This window comes from Cygnus olor, chromosome 1, assembly GCF_009769625.2.
Source record: "Cygnus olor isolate bCygOlo1 chromosome 1, bCygOlo1.pri.v2, whole genome shotgun sequence".
Classification (NCBI taxonomy): domain Eukaryota; kingdom Metazoa; phylum Chordata; class Aves; order Anseriformes; family Anatidae; genus Cygnus; species Cygnus olor.
In genome coordinates, this window is record NC_049169.1 from 182,434,235 (window position 1) to 182,456,339 (window position 22,105).

At 42.5% G+C, this 22,105-nt stretch overlaps 2 protein-coding genes across 6 annotated transcripts in view; both read left to right on the forward strand.

Moving 5' to 3' along the window:
- The window catches only part of PROSER1 (proline and serine rich 1), a 21,108-nt gene extending 12,865 nt beyond the window's left edge, over positions 1-8,243 (forward strand). The window contains exons 11-13 of one of the 5 annotated variants that reach the window (XM_040543266.1): positions 1,158-2,922; positions 3,591-3,738; positions 7,914-8,243. In XM_040543266.1, the coding sequence (XP_040399200.1) occupies positions 1,158-2,922; positions 3,591-3,738; positions 7,914-7,919 (1,919 nt within the window). In that variant the 3' untranslated portion in view covers positions 7,920-8,243. Of the gene's footprint in view, positions 1-1,157; positions 2,923-3,590; positions 3,739-5,089; positions 7,878-7,913 lie in introns of those variants that run through there. The other 4 variants (XM_040543261.1, XM_040543279.1, XM_040543275.1 and 1 more) reach the window with 4 other exon arrangements.
- Positions 8,244-10,462: 2,219 nt separating this feature from the next.
- Positions 10,463-21,315, forward strand: STOML3 (stomatin like 3). The gene is made up of 7 exons (XM_040543307.1): positions 10,463-10,794; positions 15,825-15,928; positions 16,769-16,841; positions 18,098-18,180; positions 19,207-19,410; positions 20,271-20,405; positions 20,561-21,315. Exons 1-7 carry the CDS (start codon positions 10,743-10,745, stop codon positions 20,759-20,761), a joined length of 852 nt encoding a protein of 283 aa, XP_040399241.1. The 5' UTR covers positions 10,463-10,742; the 3' UTR covers positions 20,762-21,315.
- Positions 21,316-22,105: the final 790 nt, after the last annotated feature.

The window sequence follows — 22,105 nt, forward strand, 5'->3', positions numbered from 1 at the left end:
AACAAGGAAGTGGTTTGTTTGCAAGCTTACTCATTTTATAGTTTCAAGGTACATAATAAAATAAGAGTTTGTTGTATCAATTTAGGTCCAGGATTTTAAATATTCCACTTTTTGTTTTGTGTATGCACAGAATTTAGATGAGAGAGAAATCAAGCTTATTTTAGATTTACGGGTGTTGAGTTTGGCTGGTTGGATCAATGATCTGCTTGCAGACCATTGGCAAGCTAGACCATTTTAAAAGTAAAATAAAATATGAGGGTTATTTGAGGTTAATCAACACGTTCATATTCCACAAGGATCTAGATGTAGAGATATCAGGCTCTTGATGTACCAGTGTTCATAAAGGCATTTTTTCTGCCAAACCTCCACAGCCCTGTTAGCCGTGTGCCTCCCTGTTTTCCTTCAGCTTGACTGATGTCTCTTTTACTTGCTTTGTAGGGTTGATATAAGTCCATACTCCTAGTGTCAGGTGCTTGCCTCAATTATAGACGCCTGACTTCAGACTTCCAGAAATACTTGTTGAGAAGGTCAAGTGCCAATGTTAGTTTAATACTGTAGTGTGATACATGAATTTAAAAGTGTACCTTCTTAGAATCAAAGTATGAAGGAAACACAGTGAAGAGAATGACCTGGTTTGAAAGAAAGAAAAATACCAGCACCTGAAATCAGCTTTCTTCAGATGTTGACTAAACTTCTCTGAAATCATGATACATTGAATTAACGGGTTCTGAAGGAAATTCTGACCTTCAGTGAGAGTGAATGCAGAGGAGCCCAGGTGATCTGATGCCAGTGGAACGTTAGATCTGGTTTGGGTACCGCTGGATATTAGGGATCAGAGGGAGGGTGTTTACCTGTATCGCTTAACTATTCTTATGGAGTATATGTGAATATCTCAACTGTCTTGCATGAGATGATGAAGAGGTGGTAAATGTCACAAAGTGTTCTAAAGAGAAGTGGTAGCATACGTCATGTACAGCTTGTGTGATGTGTTCGTACATACCGTTTTGTTTCCAGTGTGGATTTTTTTGTATATAGACGTTGTATGTTAGCTATTGCCTGTGTATCATATTTTGAAATGCTGTATAAAATGTGTTTTGTGTTGATTTCAAACATTTCTGACAGTTTCAAGTATTCTTACCAGTTTTGTTTCTTTGCAGCTTTTTCTGCACAAGCGAATCAGCTCTTTACTCCTCATGGTTCTAATCCTTCAACACCTGCTGCTACTCCAGTCCCTACCCCATCACCTGTCAAGGCAATAAGCCATCCATTAGCACCTGCAACTCCACTCATCTCTGGGATGAACATGTCTACCCCTGTCCTTCCTGTTTTCCCAGGACAGGTCTCCTCTTCCATCCATACATCTCAGCCATCCACCCCAACCCCGACTGTCATCAAATCCCTTTCATTGCCTGGTGTTCCTGTCACATCTGTTCACAGTGCTACCTCTACACCCATCCCTGCAGTTTTCTCTGGGCTGGCTTCTATACCCACTGCTACACCAGCTCCACAAGGTTCTTCCACACCATGTGCCACGCCTGCACCTAATGAAGCGTTTGCATCTGCTACTGCACCATTTGCTGGCCTCCCTTTTTCTGCAACCTCTTCAGTTGCTTCAGCTAACAATCCCACTCCATTGTCATCAGTTTTTGCTGGTCTCCCTTTGTCCTTGCCACCCAATGTCCAAGGGATTTCTAGTCCTGTTCCCTCTACAGTTGCTAATTCTCCTGCCACCACCATTCCTGGTTCACTTAGCCTGCCTAACCCAATTTTGTCTGTCTTAAAAGGATTTCTGACATCAAATGACACTTCATTAATCAATTCATCTGCTTTACCTTCTGCTATGACAAGTGAGCTTGCTTCTTTATCTGCTCTAGCTAATCAAAGCTCTGACCCTCCCACTTCCTCTGTCAACAAATGTTATACTCCATCAGCCACCCCTACCCCACAGCGTTCCTCCACACCCGGGTTGGCCATTTTTCCAGGTCTTCCATCCCCATCTGTGACCAATTCTAGTTCCACTCCTCCAACATTGCCTGCACAGTCACCTTTGACCACTTCACCATCGATTATGCCAGTCAACTGTGGCTCATCAGCCTCCCTCTTGCATGGCACGAGCCCTACTAATCCTGACCAGCAGCTCTCATCAGCCCCAGCTACCACAAGTATTCCACAAGTTCTAGTCAAAACAGAACCCATGAGTCCTACCCTCTCAGCCTTCAAAGGTCCTTCTCACTCAGCTGGCCCTTCTCATGGCACTATAGGACTGTCAGCGCTTGGGCGTGCGTACACCTCAGCAGCTTCAGTGCCAGTCAGTTTACCCAGTTCCCTGAATCCAGCGCTGTCAGGTCTCTCCTCCTTGAGTGCTCCTCTAAACAACTCCAGTTCTCTGGCTTCCATTTCCCTCGCCCCCCATGGCTCCACTGCTCCCATTGCCCCGGTATTTAATGGACTTCCTCCTTTCACGTCTCTAACCAGTAACTTTGCTTTTACTGGTAATCCAGCACTTACGCCACCCGTCACTCTCCCAGGGTCTTTGTTAGCTACTCCGTCTACAACTGCTTCAGCTGTGTCTGCCCCTCATGTGAGTTCCACAGCCGCCGTACTCTCAGGACTCGCCGCCTCAGCAACAGTCTCCGCTCCACCCTTTTCGCTTAACTTGTCCAGTGCTGTCCCTTCCCTTTTTTCTGTTGCCCAGGGACCTCTGGGATCATCAAACCCATCCTTCCCTGGTTTTCCTGTCTCTAACACACCCTCTGTCACTCCTGCTCTCCCTTCTTTCCCTGGCCTCCAGGCATCTTCTGCAGTAGCAGCAGTTGCACCATTGCCGGCAGCTGCCACAGCCCCATCTCCGGCTCCGGTCCTGCCAGGGTTTGCCTCGGCCTTTAGCTCAAACTTCAACTCTGCACTTGTTGCACAGGCTGGGTATGTTTTGTTTCTGAAGGAGGTCAGAACCATTTCTTTTTCTCTTGAGCAAAACCGTGATTTTACTTTATGCATAGACATTATTTTCAGTCACAGTTAGTAATTACAGTTAATTTGTAAACTTAGTTCACCAATGCATTGCCACCTGTCTTTAGAAACTAATACAGTACTTACTGAATAGGTTGCTCTTGGTAATTCTGGTTACCACAGTCTAATCCAGTGAGGTGCTGAGTAGTCTTATGTCCCAGATGAGGATACTTGGCACCTCCTAGGCCTTTACACGAATGGATTCCACACTGGCATCCATTGACATGTCCAGGTAATACCAGATGATGTTCCTAGATGTTCCTATATTTTAACGAAGTATTTATCATTAACTTCTGTCTACGAAGGTTTTTGTGTGTGAATAGTAGGCCCAGCCAAGGTACAAAAATTTCTGAGTTCCCTTCTTAGGCACATTGTGTTCCAGACGGTCTTGGTTTGTGTGTGCATGAATAATTTGTAGGGGGCTAGAGAGTGGGCTTCTGTTTGGAAGTTCTGGCCTTTACGAGGTTTAGAAAAAGAGATGCCTTTCCAATTTATATAGACATAAGGTTATACAGAGAGGAAGATAGGATAAAATGTCATGCAGATATTCCTAGTAAGAGCCACATCTTGATTTCTTTCAGTTTGGCTTCTGGACTACAGACACCGGGAAATGCAGTTTTTCCTGGTCTTTTATCTCTCCCTGGTATCCCTGGCTTTCCCCAAAGTGCCACACAATCTTCCTTACAGGAATTGCAGCATAGTGCGGCTGCACAGTCGGCACTGCTACAGGTAATGTACCTATTTGTTAATACTGTTCTCTTTCCAGTAGCAGTTTGTACTTCAGTGTCAACTTCTTGGAATTAGTTTAAATACGTAAATGGTTAAAACCTCTAACCTGTCTGAGAAACAGTTACAAGGATGATGAAAAAGAACAACTCAGATGATTTTTTTTACTGAAGGTCTGGGGGGACCAATCAATATACAGTGCTTCTGGAGGTTATACATGTAATTAAACTATTTCTGAAAATTCTTTGTAAAATGAGGCGTGAAAGAAAAAAAGAGAAGGCAGGAGAGTAAAAATTTTGTTTAGATTTATGTTAAATCTATTGAGCTGACCATGTAGTTGCAAAATCTGAGCTCAGTTCCAGTCTGATATTTTAATACTTTGGAAAACCACTTTGTCTTTATGTGCCTCTCTACATCCACAATCAGATTTTATTGAATTTGTGTTTGCTGTTGTTGTGCCTTTGTCTTGACAGTTCCCACAAATATAGTCCTCATAATATAAGCTTGAGGTGGCTTTAGGTAATGTGTAGTTTCATCATCTCTCTTGTTCATGAAGCAACTCATTGCAGTCAGCAGCCTACAGAGGTTAACTGAAGCTATCATCAGAGTTTGTAGTAGATAATTTAGATGTTTGATTTGTCTTTTGTTTAAAAGGGCTTCTGTACAGATTAAGGATTCTGGTAGAATTTTTGTCCTTCCATACAAAATACTAGGACAGACAGTTAAGTGTCTCAAATTGATGATTTCTCTGTTCTGTGACACATGAATTTTTGAGATGGAGCACATGTCTAATAATGTTCAATATGCAGAATACTGTCAGATACCTCTTGAATATCAGAGGAAATAGATCAAAAGAAGCAAATGACTTAATCTCAGCCATGTTGCTTTTCCAGCTCAGGAAATTATTCTGTGTAGATCTATGTATGCAGATTGCACTGAGGAAATGTTTTTCTTGTTTACAAGTTACAGTCACTGAAATGAACACTTGAGCAATGTAGATAAAGAAGGCTCAGAGTCCGTGAAATACTACAGCTTCTAATTAAGCTATGTCTTCCAGATCAGCTGTGGCTTCCTACACTGAAAAATAAATGCCAATAATGCTTCTTCATATTTCCTCTTAATCCAACTGCTTTTCTCACTCTGGTATTTCAGAGCAATAATTGCACTGCAGTTTAACACATGCATATAGCTGCATTGCTCATCTTCATTCTTTGCATACTTCAGATTAAACTTTAAGTATTTTTTTTTGTTTTGGCTTGAGTATGATCAGTATTGTGCCTGAAATTTTGCTTGATTTAGGTTTTTGTTTGTTTTTTTATCTGTGCTGTTTCCTAACTTCTTCTCTTCCTTGAAGGCACACTCTGCTTCTGCTCTGGAGAACTATACAGCTCAGCCTGAAGGTTTTGCTAACTATCCATCAACACCAGGAACACCATTTTCACTGCAGACAAGTCTGCCCCAGAGTGGATGGCAATAAATACCAGACATTTTTAAAGACTGCAGTGGTTGCTTGACAGAGCCTGATCCTATTCACTTTGAAGGCTGACTCCACTTTAGTGGGAGCACTCTGCTTGAGTGAGATTGTGGTCTGAATTGGGGAAAGAGGGGGAAATGTGAGGATAAAATGATTCCAGGCAACTGTGTCAGATGTCAAACCTAATTTGTGATTGCATTTAACTGATTCAGGGTCTGATCCTGTGAATTGCTGAGCATCCCTGACTCTACTTGTGTCTTATGAATTGAATGTTTGGTTTCTTACAGGATCAAGAACGTTCAAACAGGCATTTGTGTAAATAGAGCAATTGGCTATCAAACTGAATGGGGAGAACAAGTATACATAATAGTGTGTATAAGCACCTATTCTTCTGTTACGTTTTGTATGGTATATGTGGTTAATATAGAATGAGATCTAGACTGAAATTAGATACTTAAAGCTGTAGACGATCTTTAGTCTAGCTGCACACCTCTTGTGTGTGCATAGATCAAGATCAGTGTATGGTTCTTCAGATCTTTTGTTTGTATGTGTGAGGATCTCCTGTTAGCATCAGTAGTATGTTAAGGGGAGACTAGATCAGAGGGGTTTGGGGGTATTCTTACGCTTTGAGATATTGTCATGGGCTTGCTGCTGAATTGAGTACTCTGTCAGAATCTGAGCAGGAGAACTAGGAGATAGTGCTGTATTGTATTTGGATAGAAGTGGATTACGTTTTACTGGAGTATGGTTTAGCTAGCTGGAAATATGTCTTTCCAAAGTCCATAAAAAGCCTTTTAATTTGCATCTAAAAAAATGTTCTGTAACATTTTCCCTGCCCCCACACCTCTCTGTGAATGAAATAATTGTACTGCGGATAGGCTGCCTATCCGGCACTTTTGACTGCAGACTTTTGTGAATGTTTACAGACATGTGTCAAGTTCTTCTCTCCCTTATATTCACAAACCCACTGGTTCTCTCTTAGCTTTTTTGCTATAAACCACAACTTGACGGTGCTTACGAGTTATCCTGTGAATGTAAGTGGGAGCAGAATTTGGACCATGGGATTTTTAGTATTTTTCCTTGGAAAATGTACGTGATTTTAAAGGCATATAGCTAAATTAACTGTATTGGTTAGGAAGGGTTATGATGCAGTATATAGAAAGGTCTTGCTTTGTTAGTGAAATTCAGTTGTGCACTCTTTTAATAATGCTAGTACCTGTGGCAATGTGTAACACATCATTGAATATCATCTATGTAAGGTAAACTCTTGATCATGTTTTAGAGATAATAGAGAAGAATGATATTCAATCCTGTGGTTAAATTAAAACGTAGAGGATACTATAATGTAGAAAAGCTCTGCACCTAGAGTTTTACTTTTTTAAAGATGAATTCTGCTGGGAGATGTTGCTAATGTATTTTCTTTCAAGATGTGAACAAACTTTTTTAGAACATTAATGGAAATTCCTGTACTGGTTTTTAACACAATTTTTTAAAATAAAAAGTTTACAGTCATGGCAAAAAGGCTTTGCTGACTATTTACCTATTTGCTTAAAATATAGATGAATAAATTTGTTTTTGCTAAGACACTTCCTCATGTTTGATCTTACTTATGCTGTTTTTTATGATGGAAAATTATATACTGAATTATAAAAATAGGTTTCCTAAAAAGTGGTAACAGAAATACCCTCTGAAGTGTTTAGATAGAAAACTTTAATAGTGTCCTATGTACTTTGTCAGCAATTGAGGTAGTCTTGCATTTTTATAATCAAAATAACATATTACTTTAAACTTAAAATATGTTGCATTTTCGCAATTTTTTACTTCATGAAAGCTGTTGATTTCTAATGATTCTCCACTTTGAACTGCTTTTAAAGTTAGTGTAATGATTCTCCACTTTGAACTGCTTTTAAAGTTAGTGCCTTACCTCTTGACTCAAGAAATCTGTAGAAAAAATTTCTACCATATTTCAGTACTTTTGTCTTCATTCCTTTTACAAGCTGTTCTTTGTAGATTTGTAGGTCAATTGGAGAAGGAGAAAATAAAAATATTAGTATTCATTTTGTAACCTTACCAAAGTACGGAGTTTGATCGCTGATTTGAGTCCTAGTTTCCCAACCAAGCAATCAAAAAAACTTAAACTAACTCACTTTACCTTGTTCTCTAAAACAAGTACCAAACATCAGCTGTTATGCCCTGCTTTATCAAATGTAAGCAGTTTGTTTGTCTGTTTCTGAAAACATGTATTGAATGGTCATGGGTTGTGTGTTTGTGGTGGATTTTTTTCTGTCTGAACCTTAGACATCTCAAAGATACCTAAGAGACGGTGAAGCCTTGTTTCTCCAAATGAAATCAGGTGAGAAGTAGTAAATATCCACTGTATTAAATGTTCTCCCAAAACAATGTACTTCGTAAGCAGTGCCTACTTGCTGGGAAATGTCCTTTACCAAGAAAAGACAATTTCATGCACAGCTGGTGTCATGATAGAGAGGAGCTTGTCATCAGTGTCAGACGTGAATAAATTGGTTAAGAAGCATTAAACTATTTGACAGTGTTTTCTCTAGAACAGGCTCTCTGTTTCTTACTGAATCATGTTGAACAGGATATTGTAAATTGAACTGTCAAGTGGTTAGGATTAAGGTAAGTTTCAATTTCTTAAAAGTCTTTCCTGATGTAAAATTGTCTTTTATTAATTTTTTCTCCTCAGGAATAAAGTCAGTGTTCTTCACTGCAGCTTGAAGCAAACTCCTGTGACCCAACCTTGGAATTTCTGAAGGGGGTGATTTGTCCTGAGCTCTTTCATGCTTACTTGAGCACCATTTTTAAAAAGCCAGGGAAAAGCCCGCTCCTGAAGCAAACTGTGCCAGATCTTACACTGAGATTATGTTGGGAAGGGACTGTTGCTGTGTGACTTAAGTCTGGACTAATTGTGATTTGATTGTTTGGTTGCTTCTTACTGCTGTATTTCAGCTATGCTGAAAGACTTCAAAGATAAGGTGCAGTGAAACGTTCTTTGAAATAAAACCTTCATTCAGAACATGAGAATGTATTGGGACTATGTTTGCAACTACAGGTTTTGCTATTTATTACAGGTACTTCAGTTGCAGCTTAAGAAACTTATCATGATATGAGCATTCTTACTTGCAGATTGTCTGCCTTTCTAGATTGAGATGTAAGGGACCCTTTTGATTGACTCTCTCTCGTATTTACTTATGTTGTAGTGAAGTGTAGCCAAAGGGTCTCTCCTGTCATCTCCACGTTTTCTGCTCTTGAAAGCTGATGTCTTTTTCACGTTAAAGGAGGAGGAGCAAGGTGTGGATGTGCCTATAAGCAATAAGATGTTAACCTTCTCTATGTCCTGCCCCTTCTTCTAAATTTTTATCTGAGGGAGATGAATGAGAAGCCTGAAGCAAAAAGGCTGGTGTTTGTTCAGGGCCAGATGAGGAATAGGCTGAGAAATCTTTAAGGGGTGGCCAAAGCCACCGATCCATGTGAGGGAAAGAGTAGTATGGGCCTAAAAAGATCATAGAAAGACAAACTAACTATGTTATATGCAAATCTCATGATATGCAAATATATCAATGGGTAGTGCAAGCAGATGGAAACTTTGAACTGTAAAGGACTGGTCACATTTTGCAAATGGAGCGATTGGTGCAGGGAAATGTTGGAGAACAGAATGTTTACAGGTAAGCACCAAATCACCTAACCTAAGCCTTTGTGCTGTTTTAGGAATAAAAGTTGTGTTAGCTACATCAGAACACTGCAGAAACACCTCAGCTGCCACCCACCATTCAGCCGATGCTGCATCTAAGTCAATAAGCTCTGCTAAAGTGGCTTTGGACTTGAGCTGTTTTTCTTTGTGGTATTGCTCTGTACTGCGGAGCTGTACCAGGTTGTTCAGCAGTAGTAAAATTCCAGCTTGCAGACTGCTTCAGTGCTTGTGTATTTTGCACTTGAAGACATGAGAGCTAGTGACTGTGTTATCCACATTCCCAGCATAGCCCCAAGGAGAAAGGATTATGATTGCCCTACCTTTGACTTCAAATTTTTGAAAATGAAAGAATAAAAGTGCAGCGGAAGTTAACACAAAGTAGTACAGTGATGTTCCTCAACATCAAAGAAAAACACCATCTGCTTGAGCCATCTTTCAAGGGATATATTTACAAGCACCTCAGGGTATTCTCAGAAAACACCAGGGAACAATTATTTCTGTTAGATTTTAATGTTTTGCTCATCTATCTCACAGTGTAAGCAGCTGTGTAGATTGTAGCATTCAGATAACTTCACTTATTACAAGACATTTTCAATAAAACGGTTGATTTAAAAAAAAAGAAAAAAGAAAAAAAGTTGGGGTAGTTTTACATGTTAGATTTTTCCCTTGTGAAATACTTAAAAGCACACACATTTTCTAACTCTTCACCTGTCCTATTAGTAGGATTTTTGTCATGGACAGGTTTGGTCTTGCAGCCTAAGCATGACAGGCCAAATAATTGAGAAAATGCAACAAATGACTTCATACAGATACTGTGATATGTTAATGAGGGCATTACGATAAGCATGTGAATCCCAGTTTTGCAAGCTGTGCTTATAGCTTTCACAGTGATTTAAAACGCCCATTCAGTGCGGGTAGGTTCCTGTCTTTGTGAAGCTGGAAGAGTTCTCTGGGGAGCAATCAGCTTTGAATGACCCATCTGGGACCAATGTGATTACTGATACGGATGAAGACTTATGTTACATGAAGCCGGAGCCAGCTCTTCCAAGGTACTCTAGATGATGGATGCCCACAGAAAACAACCATAGAATTGATGCAGCTATAAGTTAAATTTGTAAATTACATATGAAAAAACACCCCTCATTTTTTCTCATTACATGCAGCAGTTTTGTGTCCTTTGAGAAGTCACTCTCTGCTGAGAGACCAATTACACTTGGTTTGATGTCAGTACTGGAAGGAAAGTGTTTTAGAAGATCACTCTTATTTGGGGGGAAAATTTTAAGACTTGGGGGTTGAAATGGTTCTACTGGGTTTTTATCTTATTGGTTAGTGCAAGAGGGTTCAACGTATTGTGATGTATCAAGAAATGTCTGAAGAGATATTCCACATGGCACGGGGACTTCACCTACTAAGAAGTGAGCAACAGAAGAACAGTACTCAGTCTACACCCACTAGCTTTATCTTCTCTTTCTGTTTTGTCTTGCCTTTTGTTTTTATCTCTGGTGGCAGATATTACTGTGATCCAGAGAAATAATTTCCAGCTTGGATACTGTAGGGTGTAAAACCAGCTGGGCCATGTGCATCCCCAGCCAAAAGCCTGCCATAGAAGGCTGTGGAGTAACATCAGAGGCAACGGTGACCCGCAAGACTTTGTTTTTGTAAACATGCCATCCTCACCAGGGTTACCGACTCCCAGAGGGCTCTCGTACAAGTGGGGATTTCTCCTCTCACAGAGCTTCCCTCTTCTGCGTTTTGTATGAGTGCTGTGGTGTTTCAAGGTATGCTGCTGTCTTTGTGAGGGGATCAGAACTTCACTAGAATGAGATGGATCCCAAGAGAGAGACACCCAAGAAAAACAGCACGGAGCATCTAATTGGTAAGCCTCATTTTTTTGTGTGCGTGTTTGTGTTTTTCTCAGTAATAATCAAAAAGTACATTTGAACCCAGACATTCATTGTAGGTCTCCCTTATAGGTTGGAGATGAAAATCCAGAATCTGCCGCTGTAAGTGACATGACAAATTAACTCATACTGCCCTGCCAGAAAGCTTCAGCATTTACCTGCCAGGATAATGACCTCAGGGACTAAAATGGCCAAGTCAGTGATTGATACAGCTGTACACATAGGGACAGGATAGAAAGGGAAAAATAGGTGTAAGTGAGGAAAGGCAGAGTAATTTTTCAGCCCAAAAAGGACACTTAATGTGGTTGGGATTGTGTAACGAACACCTGGTGCTCCCTTCAAACAAGGGAGCTGATACCAACTGGGATGGCTGAGCAAGGACCTGCTGGTCAGACTGGGGCGCAAGAAGGAAATGCACAGTCAGGGGAAGTAGGGACACGTGGCCTGGGAAGAGCACAGGGATGCTGTCTGGGTGTGCAGGGATAGGGACAGGAAAGCCAAGGCATGGATACAGCTGAGCTTGGCAAGGGATGCAAAGAATGACAAGAAGGGGTTCTCTAGTTACGTTGGCCGGAAAAGAAAGGCCAAGGACAGTGCGCCCCCTCAGATGGATGAGAACGGTGAACTGGTAACGACAGACATGGAGAAGGCTGAGGTACTCAGCAACATCTTGGCCTCAGTCTTTGCTGCCAGTCAGGCTTCCCAAGTCTTTCATTTCCCTGAACCTGGGGAAGCAAAGTCCCTCCTACTGTAAGCGAAGAGCAGGTTCAAGACCACCTGATGGAACTGAACAAGTACAAGTCTATGGGGCCTGATGCTGTGCATCCCAGGGTCCTGAAGGAACTGGCTGATGGAGATGCCAAGCCTCTCTCTGTCATACCTGGAAAGTCCTGACAGTCAGGTGAAGTCCCTGGTGACTGGAAAAATGCAAACCTCACTCCCATTTTCAGAAATGGTCGAAAGGAGGACCCAGGGAACTACAGACCAGTGAGCCTCACCTCTGTGCCTGGCAAGATCGTGGAAAAGATCCTCCTGGAAGCAGTGTCAGGGCACATGCAAGACAAGGAGGTGATCCAGGACAGCCAGCATGGCTTCACCAAGGGCAAATCATGCCTGACCAATCTGGTGGCTTTCTACGACTGCATCAGTTGACAAGGGAAGACCAACCGATGTCATCTACCTGGACTTCTGCAAGGCCTTTGACACAGTCCCACATGACATCCTGGTCTCCAAATTGGAGAGAGATGTGTTTGATGGGTGGGCCATTCAGTGGGTAAGGAATTGGCTTGAAGGCCAAACCCAGAGAAGGGTGGTCAACAGCTCCACGTCCAGGTGGAGGCTGTTGATGAGTGGTGTCCCTCAGGGGTCTGTCTTGGACCAATGCTGTTTAATATCTTTATCAATGGCATAGACAGTAGGATTGAATGCAACCCCAGCAAGTTTGCAGATGACACCGAGCTGAGTGGTGCAGTCGATACAACAGAAGGAAGGGATGCTCCAGGTGTGGCCTCACCAGGACTGAGTAGAGGGGGAGAATCACCTCTCTTGACCTGCTGGCAACACTCTTTTGAATGCAGCCCAGGATACCGTTGGCCTTCTTGGCCACAAGGGCACATTGCTGGCTCATGGTCAGCCTGCTGTCCACCAGGACTGCCAGGTCTCTCTCTGCAGAGCTGCTCTCCAGTGGGTATGTCCCCAGCCTGTACTGGTGCTTGGGGTTATTCCTCCCTGGGGGCAGGACCCTGCACTTGCCCTTTGTTGAACTTCATGAGGTTCCTCTCGGCCCAACCCTCCAGCCTGTCAAGGTCCCTCTGAACGGCAGCACAGCCCTCTGGGGTATCAGCCATTCCTCCGAGATCTGTGTCATCAGCAAACTTGCTGAGGGTGCATGCAGTTCCATCATCCAGGTCATTGAATAAGCTGAACAACACTGGACCCAGTACTGACCCCTGGGGGACACTGTTAGCTACAGGCTTCCAACTAGACTCAGCACCACTGAGCGCAACCCTATGAGCTCTGCTATCCAGCCTGTTCTCAATCCACCTCACTGTCCACTCATCCAGGCCACACTTCCTGAGCTTGTCTATGAGGATGTTATGGTAGACAGTGTCAAAAACTTTGCTGAAGTCGAGGTAGACAACATCCACCACTCTCCCCTCATCTATCCAGCTAGTCATCCCCTCATAGAAGGCTATCAGATTGGTTAAGCACTTCCCCTTGTTGAACACGTTCTGACTATTTCTGATCACTTTCTTATCCTCCACATGCTTGGAGATGACCTCCAGGATGAGCTGTTCCATCACCTTTCCAGGGATAGAGGTGAGGCTGACTGGCCTGTAGTTGCCTGGGTCCTTCTTGCGTGACACTGGCTTTCTTCCAGCCCTCAGGCACCCTTCCTGTTCTCCATGACCTTTCAAAGATGATGGAGTGGCCTAGCAATAACATCAGTGCTGCTCAATGAGCTGCCACATTTTGCAGTGTATTGCATCTTTTCGTTTGCTATGGCCTGTAGACCTGAGGTAGGTTTTTGCTGGTTGTGACTACTGTAGTCAATACATGGGGATGGCAAAATCAAGTCAGTCATATGTTGGGTAGTCACTATTCTTCGCTATTGTGTTTTTCTAGAAATCTTCATTTGTCTTGTGGTTAAATGGTTTGAAACTTTGGGGTAATCAGAGTATATTTGTGACGGTCTTTGGAGATTAGGTCTGGATTCACTGTTAAGCAGATGTATTTTCATACACTGCTTTTCTCATTGGAATCTGCACTTTTAGCTGGCATCAGGATCTCCAGGACAGGTCTCACAGAGGAGTCAGTAGAACTTTTTCAAGGTTTAGATGTGTGCTTCTTACCCATACCAGTGATATCTTGACCTCTCCCTTCTCAGGTGATTGAATATCCATCTGCAGAGGCATTTGTTCTCAGCCACCCCCCCCCATCTGTGGGTTGTGTTAGTCCTAATAGGACTGCATCATTCCCCTCTGTATTCACAGTGGTCTCAGGTGGATGGTGGCAGATAATGCTACAATCCAAAATTAGCCTTTGAAGGCTGTTCTTCATGACCAAACTTGGCACTGGAGAAAAAGATTTTTGGTCATCTCTCTGTATGCTAATCATTTAGGTGAAATGGAGAGGGAGAGAGCAGAGCGTTGTGTGCTCATGATCAGACACGAACATCCCTTTGTGATTAATTTCCTCAAACTTTTCATTAAGAATTACAAATGATGCCCGCTCCATGAGTTCCCTTGATCTCTCTCCACTGATTAAAAGACACTCGACTGCTGGTTCTGCAGGTACCTTTTGTAGCCTGTGCACCATTGCTGTAATGTGAAGAATGTCATCTGGCAAACAAGTACCAGCGAAAGTGTTAAAGCTTTTCACATAAAATTTTACAAGTCTTGTCTTCAAACACATGGCCTTGGGGTTTACTTAATGCTCAGAGGAGCTCCTCAAACCATTCCTACCAGTGATTACGGAATAGCTGATGATACCCCATTAAGCAACCAGGGATTTCAAATTATTATTTGTCAGAAAGGGTGAGGAGGAAAGCCAGGCTTCCAGTGCAGCAGTTCTGTGCCCAGCTCTCATGGCCAGCATTTAGAGAGAGGCCTCAAACTGGGCCCTATCAGACCCAAACTTTGTTACGAGTGATTAAACCTCTAGTGCGGACCTCAGAGGTAGAAAGGGAAAAACTGCAAGGAGCAAAGGGCTTGGTTGTAACATCTAGGTGTGCAGTTAGTGTGGCTTCCTCACCGGAGCCTGTAAGGAGCTCTGTGTGGAGTTTCCTACAAGAGGCCAGCATTGCGGGAGGGGTGGTTTGTGTCTCCAGCAGGATCACCAGGGGTTTTCTGACAAACCTGTCCGTCCAGCTCCACTGGTCTGTTAACTTGTGCCCTGGGGATCAGGTAGCCTCATGCTGTCTCACTGTGGCAACATTTTTTTCTCACAAAGTATAAAATGAATCTTTTTTTTTTTTTTTTTTTTCTATTGTATTCATCAGTTTCTGTCTTTATATGAATTTTATTTAATGTCAGAAATCCCCAGTGCTCAGGAGACCTCTGAGCCTTTGTCTCCTCTCCAGCCTGTGATAAAGTGTGTTGGGAAGGGTTGAAAGTCTACTGAGTTCACCTTCGCTTCTGCTGATGGTCATGCCTGCAGAAGTCCTCTTCTCAATGGATGCCCAGCTAGCATCCCTGCTTCTGCTTTTCTCACAGCTCTCCAGATCCAACACATTTCTGCGTTCAGCAAGATTCAGTTGACATTGCAGCACTCAGTCCTTACGGCAGGACTGGCCTGCTCCATTCCTCACCCTTTTCTCTGCCTCTTCTGTGAAGACTTCAGCAGCTCCAGCTGCTAATCTCTCGGAAGAGCAGCAGCTCTTTGATCCCCTTTCCCCTACAAAAACCCTCCCAAACTTTTAGTACACGAACAACAACTCACCACTGCCTTCCCTTCAGGCACTAAGATAATTAAATTAATATTTTGGGGTGAGAAGAGCTAAATGCAGTGAGAGAGCTACCCAAAGTGCATGGGTGTGTGTTTTGACAAGGACTGATTCTGAATCTTGTCTTCCAGTGGATGAACTGGTCCATCAGTATTCCTCAAAGCTTCCATCTAAAGATAGCAGGACTTTCCCTCATTTTCCTTATTACCTGTTTTGTACTAAGTAAATCTCTTGCCCTAGCCATGGCACACTGACATTGATTCACATCCATGGATATTCTACCTGATTATTTATTTCTTCAAGCCCCCAGCTTTGGCAATGCCTTTCACTTTTCTGCCTTCTTTCCTGCTGCAAAATGTGCTTTCTGAACCTTTTAATTTTTCATGCAGGAGGATGTTTGTGGTTCGGTGTTTTTGGTGAGTGTTGAGAGGGAGGAGAGAGGGACCAAGTCTTTGCAGACTTTGCAGACCATCATTATTGTAGTGGGTTAGATCTACTTCTCTTTGATAACTTTTTTTCAGGATCTGCATTCATTGCTTTTTTTTCCCTATTCTTTTACAGCTGATAGGCGGGAAGGAATTGGTGTCTGTGGCTGGATCCTGGTTTCAATTTCTTTCCTGTTGGTGCTTATTACCTTTCCTTTTTCCATCTGGGCATGTATCAAGGTAAGCTAGATTTGGGGCACAGAAAGAATAATCTATTGCCATCATTGTTACTTACATTTATTGATTTATTAAAACACACATTAGCTTTTTGGAAATCGTAAGAGCTTGTGGTCTGGGACCAAGAGATGCACGGACTTCCACTGACTTTCTGTAGCACCACAACTTACTCATTTGATTCATTTGATTTCTTCCCATATCAGCTTCCATAATCAGTTAAACTTCCTTGTCTTCCTTGCTTTACAACACATTGAGAGAATAAATCTAAAAATGTTTTTGAAGAAGTCATTTGATGCTGCCAGCAATAGTCATTAACATAGGTAATGAGAGAAAAAGGAGTCAAGTCCTGACAGTGAGGGATTATGCAACCTAAACCCACAGTCCCTTCAAGACGTGGGCATAATATGATTAATTTAAAGCAGTTTTTAGGGGTGAGTTACCAGGGTGATTGCAGTGAACCCCAGAACATGAGTCACCCTACTATCTGAAGTAATTGGGTAGATTATCTGATGTTAGAGATGCTTTACTCTGCCTACAGCTAGCTCCTCTGAGTGTAGCACTGATGCTGAAAGAGTTGTGGATAGCCTCGTTAAATCAATGGCATTTCTTGCATATTTGGTCTATTTTATGACTTATTCACAGGCCCAAGGTCTGAGCTTTTTTCCAGCAAAGGATGAGGTGAGAAAATATAAAAATGCTTTGCGACTTGCAGTTTTGTTAGTGTCTATACTAGCTGTATTTCTCACATAATATGGATGTCAAATATATATTTTTTAAAATATATATGCCAGAGAGGAGGAATAGGATTAGTTGTAAAATTCTAATTTTAAAATATTTTCCTAGGTTGTCAGAGAATATGAACGTGCTGTTGTATTTCGGCTGGGACGTATACTGCCTAAGAAAGCGAAGGGACCAGGTGAATGCATGCAGTTTTATTCTATTAAGATGCACTGTAACCACACAGAGAACTGCAGAGGTCCATAAATCCTTCACAGCATAAGGGGGGGTGAGAAGGTCCTCTGTTGCAGTTTCTTTGCCTGCAAGCTGTTTTTTCTTTTTTTTCTTTTTTTCTTTTTTTTTTTTTTCCTGAATAGAAAGTAATGTCACCCGCTTGTCACAGCACAACACAGAAGGTTGAAGACCTTCTGGTTTAAGGTCTTCTGGTTAAAGACCAGGTATGGCTTTGCTGTTGTGTAAATTGGATGACGGAAGCTTGAACTCATGCTGCAGGCACTGGTGGGGGACCAGAGAGGTTTAAATGCAGTCTTCATCTCTACAACAGAATTTTTTGGGTGACCATGGCCACTCTCCTTATTCCTCACTTCCAACGTTACTTTTTGTTGCCAGCTCTTCAGCTGTATTGTGCTCTGAAAATTGTAAACGTTTCAGCACAGGAGCCTTCCCACACTCTGCACCCACACAGAGTCTGTTACAGTCGCCTAGGATCAGGATACAAACTGCAAATACAAAACAAACCCAACAACACAATATAATCGCATAGGTACAGTTACCACCTTTGTGCAGTGGAACTGGGCAAACTGGAAGTTGAAATAAGAGGAAAAAGTCCTTTTCAGATGCTGTCTTTCCTCTTAAATAATAGCCATGTGGTCCAAAATACAGCTAGGGCAGGTGCTGAACTCCTTTGCTTGTCTCTGGGCACCTAAGCAAGGTGCAGAGGTTAAAAAAAAAGTCATGTCTCCCACTTTGCAGGATGGTTCAGACCTGAGGACAATGTTCCTAATGTGAGCTTCTACACGTGGTAGAGGACTCCGGAGAAGGGAGGTGTCTTTCCTGGGGTCAAACACATTGTATTGCAAGTGGGTTATGATTGAAAGAGGAGAAAATAAGTAAAGGCATGGAAGGAATTTTTCCAAAAGCCTCATGTCAGATTTGAAACCAGAACTGAAGTCTGTCCATTCCCTGCCCAGAGCTCTAAGCCATTAATGTCTGATAAGTTCACATCTTTGCAGATATCTGCATTCCCCTCTGTTGCTTGAAAATGCAGAACTTCACTGCTGTCACCTCCTGTAACAGAAGGACAGCTGCAGTAATAAATTGCTGCACAGCTCCCTGGCTCATTCCCCACCTTGTGGATATTTCCATCTGTTTGCATTGTGCAGGCTCTAGACTTATCTCTCCAAAGTGTTTCATCTAATTATTTTTATTTTTCAGGTTTGATCCTCATACTTCCATGTACAGATACGTTTATCAGGGTTGATCTTAGAACTGTTACCTGTAACATTCCTCCACAAGAGGTAACTATTCTCTATCAGCCATCTAAAAGAGAAGTAAAACATAGAGCTGGTTTGTGGCACGATCAAAAATAATGTGGGTGTTTTGTAGTATTGCAGCTGTGAGCTATCATACACAGTTTAGCTTATTTTCTGTATCTTCTGACTTCCAAACAGCTTACAAAACTTCTTCTACTTATGAAAACCCACAGGTGAATCATTGCAGGCCAAGCAGACTCCTCTTGCTGATGTGTGAGATAAAAGATAAAGAAGGTGGGGTTGGAGCTCCAAATAGGAGATAGATGGGATGAGAGAAGAGAGGTTGCAGGGGTGGCTCTCCCAAAATAGAAGGCAGGAAGGAAAATGGTTGCAGTACTTGTGCTGTATGAGGTTTAGCAGCTTTTGGCAAGGTTTCTGCAGCTGTTGGCAGAGTTTCTGTGGAGCACTTAATTGCGGGAAAAGGTGCTGAGGAGGGAAGAAACAGCGGAGCATCGTCAGTGCTCTGCTGAGGCCAGCTGTCTGCTGAGGCACAGGGCATTTGCCTCTCCTTGCGCTGGCAAAAATAACTCCTTTATGAATACTGAAATAGCTTTTGGAGTTTCTTTTCACTGATTTTTGCACTTTGCTTTTCACCTTTGATTTAATTTGTGGGTGTTTCTTACAAATACGTTGTTTAGTTAAAGTAGCAGTGGTCTTCCAAACTACATGCAATGTATGAAAATCAGTTCTGGCACTTTCTGCAAGAGCGAAACAGGATAAGCATTCTTTATTATTGCAGAAGAAATTCATGCAGGTGATGAGATTCACCTAGCTTTTAAACAACTGTTTCAATAGTATATATAACATTTTGCCCTGGTTTAAACTGTTGGTCTTGCAAAATGACTTCCTTGAAAAGGAAAAAAACAAAGAAACCAAAATAAATTATTGGTTTCCTTGAATTACCAGGCTCCCTTCATCGCTAAAAGGAAAAGGAATAACAATAATTCCCCTTCCTTGTCAAGGTGTGCGTTATTGGACCCCTCTGTAATTCTGCATGTTTCTACGATGCAGATTCTGACAAAAGATGCTGTTACCACGCAAGTGGATGGGGTGGTGTACTACAGGATCCACAGTGCGGTCAGTGCTGTCGCCAACGTCAGCGATGTCCATTCAGCCACTTTCCTCTTGGCACAGACAACCCTGAGAAATGTGCTGGGTACAAAGAGCTTGGCTCAGCTCCTGGCTGGTCGAGAAGAGATTGCTCACGGTATCCAGGTAAATCTGGCTCTTGAATTCATTGCCAAGCAGGGAGATTTGTTCTGGGGAGAAGCAAATTAGAAATAATCTCCCTTATTTTCTTTAATAGTGATAGCAAAATTTTCCTGAATGGTCTTTTCAGTTATACTTCTCATTGCCTGAAGCAAGAAAGAATTATTGTACAGGCATTTCCCCAGATTCCTGTAGAAGAATTATTTCCCATCAAAAAGCAGTGAAGGTGCTGAAATTATCCAGTGAGTTGAATAAATCAGCACAAGCAGACTTTGCTCAGAGATTGCTGCAAGCAATGAGAAAGATGTCAGCTCTTTGTGGGAAACTCTATCTGCAGCAGACCCTTGATTGAGGTTTAAATTGTCAGGTCTTGTGCCATAGTGGCTAAGAGTACAGAATTGAGGCGTTTTGTGGTTATGGTGCTCCAACACAGATCCTGAGTGCTGCAGGGCTGTGACGTGTCAGTCACCAACATGTTTGTACAATGACACTTGCTCTCAGAAGTTGCTGTATTACTACTTTGTAAAACAGAGAAGTGTGGTAAGTGTCTGCCTAAAGAAAGGGTGGGAATCATAGCTTAGGAGGCAGGAGGGAGCCGCTACAACAGCCCTACGTAGGAGAGAAACTTCAGGTACCAACCAGCACCCTGTCTCAGACACAGGTGTGGGTGTTGATAAGAAAGAGTTTTGTAAGGCAGGGGTACCTGCCATGCTCACACCACCACGGGTGCTAGCACCCCGGGAGGGCTCCATCTTCCTGCTGTGCAGGTCTGCCCTCTGCCTTTCCTTCTGTTAAGGCAGCAGGGTAAATCACACTGAGTTCTCTCTGCCACCGCTATGCTCTTCATGTCGGTGTTTGTCTCTAAGGACATCCTTGACAGTGCCACGGAGCAGTGGGGAATCAAAGTGGCTCGTGTGGAGATCAAAGACATCAGGATTCCTGTGGCCATGCAGAGGACGATGGCAGCAGAAGCAGAAGCTGCACAAGAAGCAAGAGCTAAGGTGAGACCCATGGCTATGTCTACTCACAAGCTACAATGTCCCACAACTTTGTCCTGGGCATCCAAGTGTGTCTTTGTTTTCTCCTCGTTGTAAAGGTGGCTTTTCCTCACTACTGGCAGTGTTGCAATGCCATTTCCATTTCTCTTACGTTGCAGGTTGTGGCAGCAGAGGGAGAGAGGAATGCTTCTAAAGCCCTCAAGCAGGCCTCTGTGGTGCTGGCCGAGTCCCCAGCAGGTCTTCAGCTGCGCTACCTGCAAACTTTAACAACTTTGGCAGCAGAGAATAATTCCACCATTGTCTTCCCTCTCCCTATTAATATGTTTGAAAAATTGGGACAGAAAAATAGAGGGGGATAGAGACTGTTCTTTGCTAGCTGCTTGGGCTGAGAGATTTAAAGGGTTTCTCAGAAAGCAAAGGATTCCAGATTACCAAAGCTAGAGTAGAAATAGTTTAATAACCACACATAATTCCCACATTAGGAGACTGCATTTGAGCACTGAAGGTTGCAAAATTCAGGCACCAAGCAGTTTCATCTTAGATTCACCTCCAGGTGAAATGGAAGAAAATATATAAAATTCGTGTTAGACCTAATAAGAAATTTTAATGATGCTTTCACCATGTATTGCAAGTGCTTGGGCATAGCAATTATTTGGTGATCTGTCTGATAATTAAGAACCTATGGGCTCCTGATAAGGTTACAAAACTGCTCCACACAGCAGAAGGGTCAGGTACTGGTGTATAACTCAAGTCCTCTGGAATGGAAAGAAGGATTTGGTCCCAACCTTAGTATTCTTAGTATTCTTTCATAATTATCAGCAGAATTATTGGATCATTGGTATGTCAGTGGAACAGCCTATTCTTTATCTTATGTGAGTAAAAATTAGCAGTTGCTTTACTGACCTAAACTGGATTTTGCTGTATCACCGACATTTGTCTAAACTTTGTAATGGGAAGATAATATATGTCCATGTATTGCGGTCACATTTCTTAAATTTGAAAGCTGATACAAACCTCAAGGAAAACAAATTATCCTAAGTTAAGTGTCTTTCTTTCACCCACAAGGGGTTTCTTATTCTGCCTTGCAGATACCATAAAGTGGTGGTGCAGGTTTTCATAAAATGTGCCTTCCCCACCCTCCATCCATGTAATTTCTTGCAGCTGAGTGGGGACATTGCTGATATCTGAGTTCAGATATCCTAGCAGAGTTTACAGCCTTCAGAAGCAGCTGGGCTGTTCACATTGCTGCCACACAGCGATGTGCTGTCTGTAAATGAATCTGAAGTCTCTCGTGGTGTAGCTGCTCTGGTAGATGCTGCTGTGTAGCATCTCTTCCACACAAGGCTCACTGCTGCCCCTCCTATATGGTAAGGTCATTTGACTCCAAATTCATGAGATCAGCATGGATTTGCTAATTCTATTTTTGATACAGGCCCACCTTATTTTGGCTGCAAGGTAGCACAAGGAGTCCAGGTGACAAATATTTGCACCCAGCAACTGCTGGCACAAAGACAGTGGTGTGAGCATCTGAGGATGGTGACCTGCTCAGCAAACGCAGCTTTTCATTGCAGCTCTCTTCTCTGCTTCAGACATGAGTGCCAAATGGCATTGTTGTTGGCAAAGATATAAAACCTACATTCACAAATCATCCTTCTTAACATTTGGCAGAGAGGCTCCTATCCTAAGAAAAGAGATGTTTTGAA

Excerpts from the sequence above, each read along its gene's own strand:
- STOML3 (XM_040543307.1), top strand. The coding sequence starts at position 10,743 with ATGGATCCCAAGAGAGAGACACCCAAGAAAAACAGCACGGAGCATCTA. Across the intron at positions 15,929-16,768 it reads CCATCTGGGCATGTATCAAG|GTTGTCAGAGAATATGAACG; the intron begins GTAAGCTAGATT and ends ATATTTTCCTAG. Across the intron at positions 19,411-20,270 it reads AGATTGCTCACGGTATCCAG|GACATCCTTGACAGTGCCAC; the intron begins GTAAATCTGGCT and ends TTTGTCTCTAAG.